At 38.2% G+C, this 15751-nt stretch overlaps 3 protein-coding genes across 4 annotated transcripts; 2 read left to right on the top strand and 1 right to left on the bottom strand.

Moving 5' to 3' along the window:
* The first annotated feature begins 5391 nt into the window (after positions 1 to 5391).
* On the top strand, positions 5392 to 8550 carry LOC133717953 (uncharacterized). Of its 2 annotated transcripts, XM_062144729.1 has the most exons (3): positions 5392 to 6650; positions 6821 to 6896; positions 8264 to 8550. In XM_062144729.1, exons 1-2 carry the CDS (start codon positions 5404 to 5406, stop codon positions 6867 to 6869), a joined length of 1296 nt encoding a protein of 431 aa, XP_062000713.1. In that variant the 5' UTR covers positions 5392 to 5403; the 3' UTR covers positions 6870 to 6896; positions 8264 to 8550. The 2 variants fall into 2 exon arrangements, with proteins under 2 accessions (XP_062000713.1, XP_062000711.1); XM_062144727.1 differs by having other exon boundaries at positions 5393 to 6650; positions 6821 to 8550.
* Positions 8551 to 9839: 1289 nt separating this feature from the next.
* On the top strand, positions 9840 to 12739 carry LOC133715294 (uncharacterized). The gene is made up of 3 exons (XM_062141735.1): positions 9840 to 9975; positions 10975 to 11223; positions 11969 to 12739. The coding sequence occupies exon 2, from the start codon at positions 10979 to 10981 to the stop codon at positions 11210 to 11212; it is 234 nt and encodes a 77-aa protein (XP_061997719.1). The 5' UTR covers positions 9840 to 9975; positions 10975 to 10978; the 3' UTR covers positions 11213 to 11223; positions 11969 to 12739.
* LOC133715293 (proline transporter 2-like) lies at positions 12586 to 15319 on the bottom strand. Its single transcript, XM_062141734.1, has 7 exons — positions 14878 to 15319; positions 14481 to 14705; positions 14290 to 14384; positions 13958 to 14147; positions 13678 to 13802; positions 13221 to 13436; positions 12586 to 13121 (listed from the first exon to the last, which is right to left on the bottom strand). The coding sequence occupies exons 1-7, from the start codon at positions 14975 to 14977 to the stop codon at positions 12744 to 12746; spliced, it is 1329 nt and encodes a 442-aa protein (XP_061997718.1). The 5' UTR covers positions 14978 to 15319; the 3' UTR covers positions 12586 to 12743.
* Between the last annotated feature and the right edge of the window lie 432 nt (positions 15320 to 15751).

Genomic DNA, 15751 nt, shown 5'->3' with positions numbered 1-15751 from the left:
GAGGAAGCACCATTTAACCGGACAGGTGTGTGGAAAGAACTCTAATTCGTCTTCTGTATTAGGTAAAAAGTGAATCCTTGATTCTCATGGTTCATTGAACTGCTTTTGGGATTGCATGGGCGAAACTTGAATGAAAAATTGGTAAAAACCCAACCTTTGTAAAATGTACAGTTATAACCTTTGTAATTGACGTTTCTCAGCTTATCGTTGTAACTGTTTTACGTTCAAACTTGGAGGAAAAAAAGAAACATGCAAACCTTACCTAGTTAGAATACTATACCCAAAAATTCAGCCTGGACCTATCAGGTGTACTGGAAAGAAGCATACAAGGAATCTTTGGTTGTTCTATTTTGTTTCTTTCCTCAAACTTTTAAAACTGTTTGTACAGAGATGAATTAGTTTAGAAAAACATATTAAAAACTAGAGTTCATAGGAGGAATCTTCAGTTTTTTTTTTTTTTTTTTTTTTTTTTTTTTTTTTTTTTTTTTTTTTTTTTTTTTTAAGAAGGGGTTTGGAACCCAGCCTAACTGGGAGGCTCAGCCCCACGCCCGGATTAAATTATTGAAAAAGAGAAAAATTACAAAAGGGAAAGGGGGACTAGACCAAAACCTTTCCCATAAAAAGAAAACAAAAGAGAAAAATCCAACCAAATCAACGATAATGGAGGACTCCTAAGGCATCATTACGAAGCTTAGAAAAAATCTCCATTGGAGGCGTAGGGAGCCAGCAAAGAGAAGGAAAAGTCAATCCCAAAATCGCCAAGCAATCTGCCACTGAAATGCCTTCCCTATGAATATGAAGATCTAAAAGTAGAGACAAGAAATTAGCTGCACTGTCCTGGTCTTCATGTAGATGCTGATGAAGCTAACTATGCGCACAAATTCCTGGGGTTCCTGGGAAGGAAGCCTCTGAATATGAATATGACAGGCCAACATAATCATCTCAGCAACCTGTGAAGCGATAATTTGGGAGTCCCAAAAAATCAGCCTGCAAGTACCTGTGAAGCTCTGCAGGAGGGCTAGGATACCAAGTAAATGAGTGCTTTGAAACACCTAAGTTTGCCATCTTATCAGCAGCTGCATTCCCTTCCCTAAAAATATGAGTGCTCCGAAATTGCATTTGTTGAATGTTCTTCAGGCAGTTTTGCCATCTAACTCTCTCAAGTCCCATGGAGGAGAGAAAGAAATGGAGGAAAGAGATGCTAAAACACTAGTAGAATCGCTTTCCAACCACAGAGTAGTCCAACCTCTGGTGAAAGCAACTTCAATAGACACAATAACCGCACAAAGTTCAGCATAGAAGGATGAATTGCGACCAAGAGGTTGACAAAAACTCCCTAAATAAACCCCAGAGGCATCACGAAAGACTCCCCCACAAGCTGCAGGACCAGGATTACCTTTCGCCAGACCATCAGTGTTAACTTTGACCCAAGGAAAGAGGGGGGGATGCCATATGACACGTTGAATCTTGGGCGCATTACGGGGCTTGGGGCACACCCCAAGGGAGGATAATAGGCGGGAATCAAGGACGCCCTTAAAGTGACCAGGAACAAGGGAACCAAATTGCCGAAGCCATGCCATAATTGAACAACACAGTGTAGAAAAGATAGGAGATCGATCATCAAACCTGAGTCTATTTCGCGCCTTCCAAATTTCCATGAAAGTAAGCAAGCCAGCTGCCAACCACAAATTATAAAGCTGAGGGGAGAAAACCTTGTGACAAAAGCCAACCCAAAAATCCAACAGAGAGCTATAAGCAGGAAGTGAGGTTCCAAACTGAGTTGCCAGCCATCCCCAAAGATGTTGGGAAAAAGGACAATGTAAAAATAGGTGCAACGCTGACTCTGCCGAACTGTTGCATAATTGGCAGATGGACACAACCGGAATCCCACCTCTGACTGCAGGTCGGTTGTATTTTCAGTTGTATTTTCTTTCTTTCGTCAAACTTTTAAAATTGGTTTGCACAGAGAGATGAATTAGTTCTGGAAAACAATAAAAACTAGAATTCAAAAATTGTCATTCATTCAGCTCCGTCTGTTTTCTTCCCATGACAAATAAAGTTGATTTTTTTTTTTTTCCTTTTCTTTTGTCTGTCATTTTGAGTGTTGTCGCTTCATGGCCTTAATGCTTCTCATCATCAGCGATTACAGTATTCCAGTAAATCCATGACACCTTTGCAAAACCCTTTCGATCCCAGAAACAATTACCATTTTAAACTAAAACAAAAAATAATTACCATTTCACAAAATTAAAAAAAAAAAAAACTAGAGTTCATAGGAGGAATCTTCAGTTGTATTTTCTTTCTTTCGTCAAACTTTTAAAATTGGTTTGCACAGAGAGATGAATTAGTTCTGGAAAACAATAAAAACTAGAATTCAAAAATTGTCATTCATTCAGCTCCGTCTGTTTTCTTCCCATGACAAATAAAGTTGATTTTTTTGTTTTTTCCTTTTCTTTTGTCTGTCAGTTTGAGTGTTGTCGCTTCATGGCCTTAATGCTTCTCATCATCAGCGATTACAGTATTCCAGTAAATCCATGACACCTTTGCAAAACCCTTTCGATCCCAGAAACAATTACCATTTTAAACTAAAACAAAAAATAATTACCATTTCACAAAATTAAAAAAAAAAAAAAAATTGGATCTTTCCGAAATTTAGAACCCAAATCAGCCAACTCGATCGCTAAAGCACTTTGTCAAAGAATTTCAAGGGTTCTGTTGTGGCTGCAGCTTTATTTATTTATTTATTTATTATTTTTTTTTAAGGGGTTTGGAACCCAGCTAAGCTGGGAGACTCATCCCCACGCCTGACTTATTATATTAAAATTAGAATCAGCTTTCTTTATTTTTATCTTTGCTAAGTGATTCACATAAATGGGGCTGATTTTGGTATGGGTGGGCACTGGGCGGTGATTTTGGTCGCCAGAGAACTAGCTGATGAGGAGAGGAGGATCAGAGAAAGAAGAAAAAGATGGGGTTAATTTCTAAGTTTGAGGCTACAAGCGTAATTGACTTGGATACACATTTACGCAAGCGTACGTATCACTGTCAAGATAGGGAAGTATTATGCCCAAAGTTATCGTACCACGGGGATTAGTGGTTAACCCACAATCCTTGGGTAATCGGAAATAAAGACACTTAGCAAACAAAAGAAAAATAAAAAGAAAATAAATAAAAATACTATTCTAAGGCACCAAGCCTTAGCAATGCTCGGCTTTGGTTTGCACCAAAGCCTAATCAAAACTAAGACCTAGTGATGACTATTTACAATGGGATAGAAATTGTCACCAAAAATAGTAATTTGAATTTCTAGAAACTAGATTGCAACAATTTAAATGAAAACTCAAATAACAACTATATTCGATAAGGTAATGCAAAGTAAGAAATTGAGATAAATTGGGGGTTGGTAGCTAGGGATGATTCCTAACCCTAATTCAATGCTCTCGATGCTAATTTGATTTACGTGCAATTTATTAAAGATGGTAGAAGCCGTACCCAAGGCTTTTCAAGGCTCAAGGGCCGAAATTCCCTTTCATGGTATTCCTACTCCGATTCAAGGGCCGTAGGAACTCACTTGACATGAATTAGAGCCGGTTCAAGGGTCACTAATTCACATCAAGAGGCCTAGAGTTCGAGGAATTAGGCAACTAAGCTCACCATAATTGCGATCAAGCTAATCATGTAGTGAACCATGCTTGTACTTCCCACAAATATTAAATCGGGGTTCTAGCTCTAAAATCTAAGGATGTCATCCCCTAAATTTTAATCTAGACTTATTAAAACACATACCCAAGAGTTGACAATTCCTAAGCATGCATTCTAATCAATTATCACAAAACACAAGCATCCAATAATTAACAAATTTCAAATATAAATTAAATTAAGCATCCATTACATCAAATTTGGGCTAGGGCACACAACACTAACCCCCAACAAGAGAATTACTCACAACCCATAATTAAATTAACATAAACAAACATCAATTAAAGAGGAAAAAGTGAAAAGAAGTGAGAAGTAACAAGAACAAGTCACAATTGCTATGAAGCAATTATGACAAGTCTTGATTTATAGCTCCCCACTTTTACCCAATCTTCAAATCTTGATGATGATGAAGTCATTTGATGCTTGGAAGCTTTGGGTGAGTAATTCTCAAATACCCGAAAGAAATTAAACTAAAGCTAAAATGAAAATGGAGAAGGAGGATGGGAGAAGAGAACGAGAAAGAGAGCAGCCCAAAGGGGCTGCCTCTGTTTTGTGGTGCGGCTCTGTGCTAGGGTAGGGTTAGGTGAAAGGAGAGAGCTATAAATATAGTGGCTGCGTTGGTTTCTTGAGTGAGGAGAGGATAGAGACACGTGGCGGTGATGATCGGAGGAAAAGAAATGGATAAGTCGTGCACGTGATGGACTGCTCCCTTCCATTTAATTAAATCTTAGTTTAATTAAGAAATGGTGGAGCTGCGAAATAGTGGAGCTGCATGAACAAAAGAGAACAGATGCTTACTTAATTAAGCAATGCTTAATTGATTAAGCTGCTCCATTTCTTTCATTGTTTATTATTATTATGTTTTTTTTTTCTTTTCTTTTTCTTCTTCCAATCACAAAGCACATCCGAATGCCTCATTTTGAAATAATCGGATTCTTCTTCCTTGCTCATGTTGACTATGGTTGACCCGCGCCACAATTTCATCTTTTTCTCGGAAAATCTATTTTGCTCTAATTTTGCACATTTTTGTATCGGTTTCCGCAATTCCGCTTATTTCCTACAAGTAAATAAAAATGGATTACTTACATAATAATTGACTTGAAGATTAGCTTAATTCTAGTGTTTTAGATACAATTACAAGCATATAAATGCGTGTAATCAGTAATTTAGCCTAATTATGGGTTCAAGACAGCCGTTAATGTCTAAATTGAACGGAACAAGTGAGAATGCACACGGCTGATGAAATTGGAAAGTTTGAGGGTAATCTTAATTAAAGTGAAACTACAAAGACTGAAATGATATTACCCCTGAACCAGAGAAGTAATCTAAATTTAGTTCAAGATTTAATAATTAGGATATAACAGTAATTTTTATTTAAAAAACAATAAAAATTTACAATATCCCACAAAATATGGAGTAGTTTTCTGACTTTCTCAAATATAGAGTGGGAATCACCCTATAGAGTAACTGCTCTATGGTCCTAAATTACTACGTGGCGTGTCATGTTGCGGTTTAAACCCATAATATCACTCGAATTTGATAAGGAACTTGCAGGAGGTAAAAAAAAAAAAAAAAAGGTTAAATTAAGATATCTAATAAAAAATAAGTACATGTTGTTTTGATTAATAAGAACAGTCCGAACCACCATGTATGCCATGTTCCACAAAGGTTGTTTTTCAGTTTTGATTTTCTTAATTTTTATGAATGCGAAAGCAAAATGACAAGTCAAGGCCCTTGCTCTTGGGCCCTAGGCGGTCCTTGGGCCTGTGTGGTTCAGTGCTAGAGATTGTAGAGAGGCATCATATCATAGCAAAGCGAGAGAAAGATCGGGAGAGCAAAGCAAGAAAGATCGGGAGAATGGGAAAGAAAAACAAAACGAGGGACAAGAAGAAGAAGAAGGAGGTTGCTTGGGATAGGCCCATCTACCTGTACCTACAAGTCAAGGCAGACGACAACGCGACGTCGTGTTTATGGTTCGTCATTGAAGATGGACGGCGGCCGAGGCAAATCAGTGGTTCTGAAGATGATGATGATAATAAGGTAATCTTCCGTCCCCTAGATCTTCCCGAATTTGATGATGATTACGCGCGCCTTCCTCACAGCGTTGTGGTCCTGGACTCCCGATTATTCATGATTAGTGGATATCAATGTAGAAAGCGAGATTCCTCTGGTGTGAAATCCTATATTGGGTATGATTACTTGGACCTGAAACCCTCCTACGAAGGCAAGGAATGGCGTTCTGAACAAGGGGTCTCATTCCCTTCGCAAGAATCGTTGGCCTGCTGCAAAGACGGTCTTATCTATACCTTGGGACAGCAATGTTGTCACCGTCTCGATCCTCGCTCTGGTGTCCGTTCGGAGTTTCCCGCCACATGCGGGTTTCGAACACAGCTTGGAATATCGAACAAGTATATTTACACCTATTCCCTCGGTATTTATAATCTCCTGTTTCGTTATGATTTGGAGAAAAACGAGTGGGACTGCATCTCTAGCCGTTTCTGGGGTCTCTGGGGCGCTGGTGTGGTGATTTCTGACGACTCCTACTTATTATGCTTTGGCACTATGAAACCCACCGACAAATTCTCCGAGCAGCTTGGTGTTTACGTTTTTGATATTCGCCAGCGTCAGTGGCTAGATGAACCGGTCGAGGGCCTTGATGATGCTCTTCCCGTTATCCCAGACACGTACGAGCCCTGGGAAAGGCACCTTTACCTCAACGATTTACCGCGCTTGTTCCAAATCGGAACCAAAAGATTTGCTTTCGTTTGGGAGGAACGTTTTGTTCAGGGTCAGGGTCTGCTTCATTGCCACAAGTTCACTATCGACCACATCCCCTGCAGCAGCTCCTCTCATCGAACCAACAACCAACCCACCTCCTTTGTTGCGCGAATAGTCTCAAGTGGATTCCTTACTCTGCAACGCGCCGGATTACTTGGTTGCGCTGTAGGAATGTAAGCACCTTTATATGAATCAGGATCAGGTTTTTGTACATGTCATTCATGCATGTCAGGTTGTGCTTTAGGAATTTAAGCACCTTAATATAAATCAGGATCAGGTTTTTGTATTTGTCATTCATGTCGTCCCCATGATAATTGACTAATTCCATTGTGTTTATTGATAGTGAATCTTATTCAGGAGGCAAAGGAACAGTGGATCATCTGCACCGGTGAAGCTAGTTGACCGAAAGAGTTTACAAAGCTAGTTTTTTTCTCCCCCATCGTCTATGGTCTTGTTGTCTTCGGATTTATTTTCTACTTCTCTTGGTTGTTTTGCTGCATCATTTGAAGCATGTTGTTTCTACTTTTGTGCTTCTAGTGAGTGGCTTGATTTGACATTTCTGAATATTGTACTCCAAGTTTAGTTTAGGAGAAAATTTCACGCATTTGGCTTTTCAAAAGAGATCAATTGGTTTGCACAGAGAGATCAATTGGTTCTGGAAAACATATTAAAAACTAGAGTTCACAAATTGTCATTCATTCAGCTCCTTCTGTTTTCTTCCCATGACAAATCAAGATGATCACAATTTGCACTTTCCGCACCAAGCTTTCTTCTTCTTCTTCTTCTGCCACCCCCCCCCCCCCCCCCCCCCCCTCTCTCTCTCTCTCTCTCTCTCGGTGCTCGGTGGTGTAGTTTAGTTAGAGCTGTCCTGCTTTTATACAACGCAATTTATAAATTATTTCTTATGACTGAACGTTTGTAATGGATTGTGCTTGATAACGAGAAGCAGGTAGTGACAGTGGACAGAGAGATAGATGTTGGTCAAGAGACTCTGTCTAGATTTACGAGCAGTTATTACTTAAAGTATCTCATCTCATGATTCTGTGTTTGGACACTGGGGCTCATTAAGTGCATCGTTTCACTTTCAGTTGAATAGCAATTATCTGATTTGGGCCTTGTAAAGCACAGCTTATATACTTACTTTTCCTTTTCAGTTTCATTCATTTGATATGTTTTTCTTCACCTGCATATAAAGTCCAAACTTTGATATGGTTAGGAGCTTAGAGTCAGGCGCTCATCCTAGTGTTTCTCACTCTGTTCTTTTCTAGTGTTGTATGTACCTTTTCTTGTTATCCTTGGACTGAACTTATATTCTGCCTCTCTTCGCTAGCGGAGACCCTTGCATTGGTATCGTAAGCCAAATTGGTTGTTATGCAAAGAATTTTTAGAAAATAGGCTTCATGTTGTGCTGTTATCTTTAGTCTCAGTTACTTTTTCCGATTGCTGAATGCATATGTCAAGTTACTGGATTCTGTACTGGATCTTTTTGGGCTTAAAGTTCTTTTCATACCTCTTGTTTAAAACAATTGAAGTCAAACAATAATATATTTCTCTTTGTCAAAGCGCCGTTGACATTGCTCAGAGGTTCAATATCCCTTTGAATAAGCTAGCTTGCTAGAGAATAGTACATATTACATACAATTGGAAGCTTAATGTGTATAAGCATGGGGATACATTTAGTACCAGGCCTTTATCTTCTTAGTGTTTCGTTAATTTTTCATTTGAGTGATGCTGTGTCACGATTTCTAAGCATATGCTAAACTCATTTTGTTATCGACGGTGACAGATCCATAGCGGCGCTTGCCAAAGGGTTATCAGTTCAGAAGTGCGAAGTCTACAATAATGCATAAACATGCTTGTTGTCTGTTGAGGTTTTTTTTTCGTTTTGATGGACTTTGGATCCAAACAAAACTATTTTGTTAAGAGACTTGTATTAAGTATGTTCTATTTGCTAATGCTTCTTCAAGTACCCTAAATATTGTTATTAAATAACCTGGAAGTTGTGTCTAGCAACTTCTGCTGCTCTCATTTGAATGAACCCGCCAGCAATATCAGCTTTTCTGGCCTTCTGCTTATTATTATTACTAGTGCTTATACCCGTTAATATTGCAGATTTTTTCTTCTTACGTTTATACGTAATAAAGTAGCAGTTACAATCCAAGAAATGTTGGCGCTTTGCTCTGGATCTTTTTATTATTGATGTGTTTTCGATTATGGATAAATGAATAAAAACTAAAGCCCAGTGCAGGAGCAAAGTGTAGAACTACCAAATACAGGGTACTCCTATTATCAGAACAAAATCAAAACAAAATTATCAGAAACTTTTTAATAGAAAATAAGCGCATCCGATTGTGTTCGGTTCACATTAGAGTCTAGACAGGCATATACACATCAACTCAAATAGTCAGTCTTAGGAGCATTCTCTCACCATTCTTTTGTTAACAGCACTGGACTGAGGCGGTTATTTTATTTTCTTTTCTCCTCCATTGTTGCAACAGATGATGCGGTGGCTGTTTAGTGTAGAGAAGAAGATTGTCAGAGACTGTAGCCAGTGGTATCAAAACATTCCGGTATGAGGCAACATGAGACCAGTGGCAGTGTTGGTATCCTCATCTATTTTCTTCTCATTGCCTCATCCAAAGCCAAATCCCAAACACTGTTGATTTCTTCCCATTTTTGGGTGCTTCTCATTATAATCAACTTTAACGTTTATGGTTTGCACTTTGCAGCCCTGAGATGTTGTATCATTGACTCTATCTATCAAACTTGCTACATTTGCCTATCTTAATTGCAATATAGGCATAAATCATGCAGAAAGCAAACTGAATGTAGAATGATCCCATCTTGATAGTAGTATAGTTTTTAAATACACGAAACTGACAAAAAATGCATGGGCGGAGACATGATGTGATATGATAGGAAAAAGCTTCAAGTTTGATGCAATTTATATAGGCATACTAACTGTTGTAATGTAGTTGCATTCGATATTTAAATTTTTTATATTTTTAAATTCAAGAATCTAAAAATAAGTATGTATTGATGACATTAACACTTGAGTAATAAGTCGATAATATAAAAAGTGCGCTTATTGCATCAGGCCTAGTTGAATCTTACTAGTTGCTACTCGGAAATACAAACAAAAGTATGAAATGTTCCCTAGCCTCCTTTCTTCTTTTTTTTTTTTTTTTTTTTGAGAATGTGTTCCCTAGCCTCCATGATTTGCTATTATCTTCCTAATCTGCTCTCCCTTTCTGGGTCGTTATTTTCGAGGCCTGTTCTGTTTTGGGCTAACTTTCCCTGGTGGACTTTTTAGCCCAATATTCTTGACACTCATGGGTGTGCCACGTCCCTATCTTCTTTTGCCTGCAACACAAAATAAAAAACAACAAAAGGAACGAACGAAATTACAAGCAAGGACTCGTCGTCTTTCGTCCTTCTTTGAAGCCCTTCGCATCTTCAAAGTCTCTCTCTTTCTCCGAGATCAGGAGCTACCATCAGGTCAGTAACAATGGGTTTTCATCTTTCTTCCCTACCCTTTACATTTAGCTCCTGGTTTTTATCAAATTTCCCACATCGTTTACAATTCTGTGACTTCCATCTGCATTTCTCTGTGAAATTACCTGAAAAATGGGACTGTTCTTGGAGATTAAGCTTATTGGGGTTCTATATACGCTTTCACATCACATGGGTTTCTTGTTTTTCGACCTATTTCTCATGCATTACATCTCTTAGTTGCTTTTGTTTATTCTGTGGTGGAAATAGTGAAGATTTCGGTTTACTGCAAATGTTAGAGCTGTTGTAAAAGATGGTGTTGTGTTTTGGGTTATTAGGCTGGTCACTGGAGCTAAAGATAGTTCAATCTTGTACACAAAGTTCACTCATGTAACTGATTGATCTAAGATCTAATTAATGATCGACCTTTGTATAGATTGATTATTCATGGCAATACTTTTTCCTTCCAATACATTGGGCAGAGTTCATGTTAGTTTAGTTTTAGCTACTAGGAAGCGATTATCGCCAGATTTTTCGTATACTGCTTGCATCGAGTGTAGGGAACTGAATAAGCACACAGCTAATACTTCTGCTGACTGCACCATGTGGTTCTTGGTTTAGATCTAGTTTGTGAAATGTGTGGATTTTATTTACAAATAAAGGTGTAGTCTTGCATTGCTACCAGGGGATTATTCTTGCTAGTTGCATCGAGATGATGCTCCTTTGATAATGTGGTGCATGTTTTTGCTGAAGTTGCAGATGTGGGATTTCTATGTCTCCACATTTCAAAATAAGATTGCGTGTCCTTGGGACTATGGCAACTTCATAAATGTGAAGTCAATTTTCTCAGAGAGGCAGTCTTGGCTTTTATTTTATGCTATTCTATCTTGAATTCTTGCAGAGAAGCTCTTCTTTCTGTATATTGTAGAGGGGATAGGTAAAGGGAGATCTAGTGCCTCAAATTCAAAGTGTCATGTATTATATATTGAATTTTTCATTTTACAGGTAAATGGGTTTGTGGACGCTACTTGAAGGCTTCCTGCTTCTTGCAAATGCTCTAGCAATATTAAATGAGGACCGGTTCCTTGCGCCTAGGGGATGGAGCTTCTCAGAATTCTCTGTGGGCAGGACAAAGTCATTGAAGGGACAGATTATAGGTCTCATTTATGCAACACAGTACCTGAGAGTTCCTCTCGTGCTACTCAATTCCATCTGCATTGTTGTAAAATTGATATCTGGATGATGCCAAATGAGGTAAGAATTAAGATTTAGATTTCTATGTCTAAGGGACAATGATCTCTTCCTTACTGCTTTGGATATGTTTTGTTGAATAATATAAGATTAGTACGAGTTTCTATAATTGGACATTGGGGTAAAATTTAACCACCTAGGATTTTCTGGTATTTGGAAGAGAGGGGGTTTGTGGATTAAAATTGTAAATAGGTTGTTGAGATTCAATGCATTTCAAAGTCGGAACTTTTTTTTTCTTCCCCTGCCTTTTCTCCCTTGCATCATATGTTCCAAACAAACTTACTCTTGGATATTGATCTCTTGTTTGGACTCTGGTGGTGCATGTGGTTGAGCACTTTTATTAGCACAACCCTGACTTTTAATCTAATATCTGCTGGTTCAGAGTAGTATGCAGTTTGTGAATCCATAGTGTTTTGACAATAAATCAAAATGCCATACTGCAGCTTCACTATACAATAATAAAATGTAATGGAGGAATAGAATTTTGTTGGTTGAAAAAGTTTGTAACTCATTTCAAGTATCCGACAAAGTAAGGAACAACTTGTTAAATTTGTTTACCCTCTGGCTGCACAGAAAATTGTTAATGCCATAGATGTCATGTTCATGATAGTAGGATATGTTAGCTGTGAATTCCATGATGGTAGGATATGTCATGTTGTCTTTTGCTTATGGTGGTCTTCACCTGAGCTTGGGTTAGTTCTTTTCTGTGCTACTGCTGGCTGTTGAGTCATTCTGTTTCTTAATGCAGGTTTTGTGCAGATTCATCAAATTTCTATGGGGAGTCTGCCAAGTGCAACTTGCATCTTCTGTTTCTTGGAAAGCAGAAGCATTAGGTTGTTAGATAGTGTTTGCCTTTTGCCTTCTCTAAGTAGATTTTTCACATCACTGTTCGAAAACTATTTGACTTTAGATAGTAGTTGTTTGGAAATATCTGTCTCTGATGATCATGACAAAGCTGTCTTCTTGCTTGGTTTTAAGCGTCTATGCGATCCTTATTCTTGTAAATGAAGATTGGGTACATTGGCAGGGTCTGGGCTTGGTGAAAATCAGCTCTACTGGCACCTATAAGAACTTGTGACCCCCATAAATCTTGTACAATTTGACAATGTTTACCCAAAGCAATTCAGTATTCAAATGTTATTCAAGGAATAATGATTAAATTTGTCTATGATTGTGAATGTCAAGTACATGAAAGGTCGTATTTATCACCCTGTACTTTTATTAGTTTTGTTCACATTATTTTAGGTAATTGAGCATTTAATGTCACTGGAATGCAGATTTGCTTTGGATGTGTAGACATTCCGAACCCAACAGATGGTCTTCTGCTACTCTGGCCATAAAGTGATAAACCTGAGGAACCAAATATGTAGAGAATCTATGCTATTATTTATATTTATTTTTTTGTTTTTTGATCTGATATTATTTGAAGCTTAAGCTATAAACGAAGTACAGCCTAAATGCATACTAAATACAATTGAGGGATAAATATTGAAAAGGAAAAGGAAAAAAAAAAAAAGAAGCTATCATAGATCAGCAAAGACATGGTAAGTTTTGGAATCTACTGCAATGAGCCTCAAGGCTGATATTAAGGCTGCAACTGCCAAAAAGCCAAAGACGCAAATATTTAGCCAATGCCAGAGCTTTTGTGATGAAGTGAGCTTGTCCTTCTTCGCCACCAGGTACATGTGGTTTGCGAGAATGAATGTAAGAGGGAATGTGCTGATGGCTCCTGTGAGACTCATGAAATCTCCAAGGAATGGCAAAAGAGCTGAAACCAATGTGTTTACAGCTAGATAGCCGCCTCTAACCGTAATTCTGAATGTCAAGTTCTGGATTTTGAATGCACTTCCTTTAATCCCAAACCTTGTGTCCAGATACTCATACATTGGACTTGCAAATATCTACAAGAATCAGTGAATGAATATTGGGTTATTAAAGGTGCGGCAGTATTCACGATAAATGAGAATTCAGAGAGTAAAAGTGGGAAACAAAAGATATACATGCAAAGCAATGACTGATTGCAGGAAGGCACAGATATTGGCAAATGCCTTCACCCAAACCGGTCCATTTACATTGTTGAGCAAGTAAGCTGATGTTGAGTTTCCATATGCCCAATACCCTACAAAAGTTACTGCATACATTGGCAAAACACCAGCTGTGAACTGAAAGTACAGAGCTTTTAGCATGTTTTCAACCACTGGCTTCCTCACTGTAGCCTGGCACATAAACACAGCGAAAAATAGAGTGAATAAGACACAAACAGGCCGATCAAGCTGAGGATAGGAACAAAAACTGCTTAAACTTAAAAAGGGTCCAATGACTGTCACTACAATACATAGCATCCATGGATTCAACTTCTTAATGAAGAAAATTATTCCTAGGCCGAGGATTCTGCACTATTTGGTTTTTGTTCAAATTGATGTAGACAATGTGATGTGAATTGAAAACTCAAGGTACCTGTATCTCTGGAAGCATTCCGGTATTGAATGCGAAAACAAGGTTAGCAGTTGCTCCAATTGTTGTAAATATTTTGCTTATATGTGTCCCTGGGATACTATAATCCCTGGGTGGTGCTTTGATTCCTACAACAACATAACTACTGTTACTGGATATATTCTTAATCCGAATTAGCTAGATAAGAAGATGACACTTGAAAAGAACTTCCAGCAAAGAAAATAAAACATTTTCAGTTAAGATGACCTGTACCCTAGCACAAGAGAAATTGTATGATCCTTACCATCTTTAAGCGACAGGACCAGTGCTGCAATAATATAGACCAAGCTCAAGACTGTTGAAACCCCCAGCCAAACCCTTAGAGCTGACAAGTGTGGTATCCCAATGGCAAATAATGCACAAACAAAACCACCAATAGCAATAAAGTAAGGTAGCTTCATAAGATCATCATCCCTGAACAGAACATAGGCAGCCTGCATGACAAACATAATGACTACAAAGTTTAGGAACATAATTCAAACGCCAATTCATATTTGTAGAGAACTTAAAGCTGACGAACAACGCTTAGACTTGGACTCAAATTTAACATATAACCATTTCATAATTTAGTCTCACCTTGAGGGCCTGGCCAGCCAAAATGATAAATCCAGTGTTGATCATGAAAAGATTAACATATTGCAATCCCCATGTAAGAGCATAAGCTTTCTTTCCTGCAATCCAATATCCCCATTAGAACTAGAACCGCGCAACAGTAACTAAAAAAAAAAGATAAATTCAAGAATGAATTCTTCAAGATTTCCTCGTACCGTATATAAACCCTGCAAGATCCCTGTATCTGATGTGCCTCTTGCCTCCAAATAAATGAAGCTTGGCAATCAGAGTATTCGCATAGAGTGATATTGCAGTGGCTAAAAGCAAACCGACTACACCGCCTATCCAACTCAGAGGAACCATCACAGTTCCGGAATATCCCAGCACATATGCACTGTTGATTCCAGTTGTCAGCACAAACCCCGCTTGAAACCATGAATCTATTACACACCAAAACAATGCAATCAACTCAGAAAAAGCACAATATCAACATTCTCACTTTGCCATTCGAAACCCAAAAAAACCAATGAACCCAATTTCCCAATTCAATAAAAGAATGGTAACATTCTCTTCCCAATTCATTAAGTATATTTATACAATCTAAAATCGAACCTGTGCTAATCTGATGGGCGGTTTCTGGGACGTCCAGGCCCAATGTCTCTTCATCGAAAACTTTGGTATTGGGCCCAGAATCGACTTCAATGGTGTTCATCTCGGGATGATTGTTCAAGAGGCAATGAGTCTGCTCCTCCCCACCTTCCTCCTCCTCTTCAGAAATATATGATGAAAAAGCCAGCGTAGCCCTAAGCAATGCTCTGCTCTCTCTTATATACCCGACTCAGCTGAATCCAAGCATGGAATTTCATACCACCCGGAAAAGGAAGACCATTCAATTTAAACCAACAATAAAGATTATAACTTTTGGTCCCTAAAGTTTCAACCTTTTCTTTTCTTTTCTATACCACCCGGTATCCGTACGGGAGTGAAAATCTGAATCGCTGCGTTGTTGGAGGCGCGTGGCCGTCACTAGCGGGAGTTCCGAGTTCCGAGTTCGAGAGATAAAATTCTTGAAATTCTCTGCCCCCGTGTGATTGGTTTTTCAGATTTACCTTTTTGGAATTACGTGACGATTTTGGACATTGATTAGAGTGACGAATAGGGACGCGCCGCGTTGGCGGCACCGAATTGGATCCGTTTACCTCGTAATAATTGGCGCGGTTTCTGATCGGTAGTAACTAACTTCAGAAATCTCGCAAGGTTTTTTTATTTCTTTTATCATCACTATTAATTAAGTCAATAGAGTTTATGATTAAAATTTTAATTAATTACCATTCGTTTATTAAATTGCTTCAACATATTATAATATACTTCCGAGAGTGAAAAGTAAAATGATAATTATATTCAGATATCTAAATATGATATAAAAAATAGATAGATAACTAATCAATTTAAAAAGTAAACAACAAGTCTGTTTACAAAATGAAAA

The sequence above is a fragment of the Rosa rugosa genome, chromosome 6 (genome assembly GCF_958449725.1).
Source record: "Rosa rugosa chromosome 6, drRosRugo1.1, whole genome shotgun sequence".
In the NCBI taxonomy this organism is placed as follows: Eukaryota; Viridiplantae; Streptophyta; class Magnoliopsida; order Rosales; family Rosaceae; genus Rosa; species Rosa rugosa.
The sequence above is the reverse complement of the archived record's forward strand: the minus strand, read 5'-3'. Positions and strand labels throughout refer to the sequence as shown.

Coding starts and splice junctions, on each gene's coding strand:
- LOC133717953 (XM_062144729.1), top strand. CDS start 5,404: ATGCGAAAGCAAAATGACAAGTCAAGGCCCTTGCTCTTGGGCCCTAGG. Junction 6,651..6,820: donor CTTGGTTGCGCTGTAGGAAT/GTAAGCACCTTT, acceptor GTTTATTGATAG/TGAATCTTATTCAGGAGGCA.
- LOC133715293 (XM_062141734.1), bottom strand. CDS start 14,977: ATGAACACCATTGAAGTCGATTCTGGGCCCAATACCAAAGTTTTCGAT. Junction 14,385..14,480: donor TCTTGCAGGGTTTATATACG/GTACGAGGAAAT, acceptor ATTGGATTGCAG/GAAAGAAAGCTTATGCTCTT. Junction 14,148..14,289: donor TGGCTGGCCAGGCCCTCAAG/GTGAGACTAAAT, acceptor TTTGTCATGCAG/GCTGCCTATGTTCTGTTCAG.
- LOC133715294 (XM_062141735.1), top strand. CDS start 10,979: ATGGGTTTGTGGACGCTACTTGAAGGCTTCCTGCTTCTTGCAAATGCT.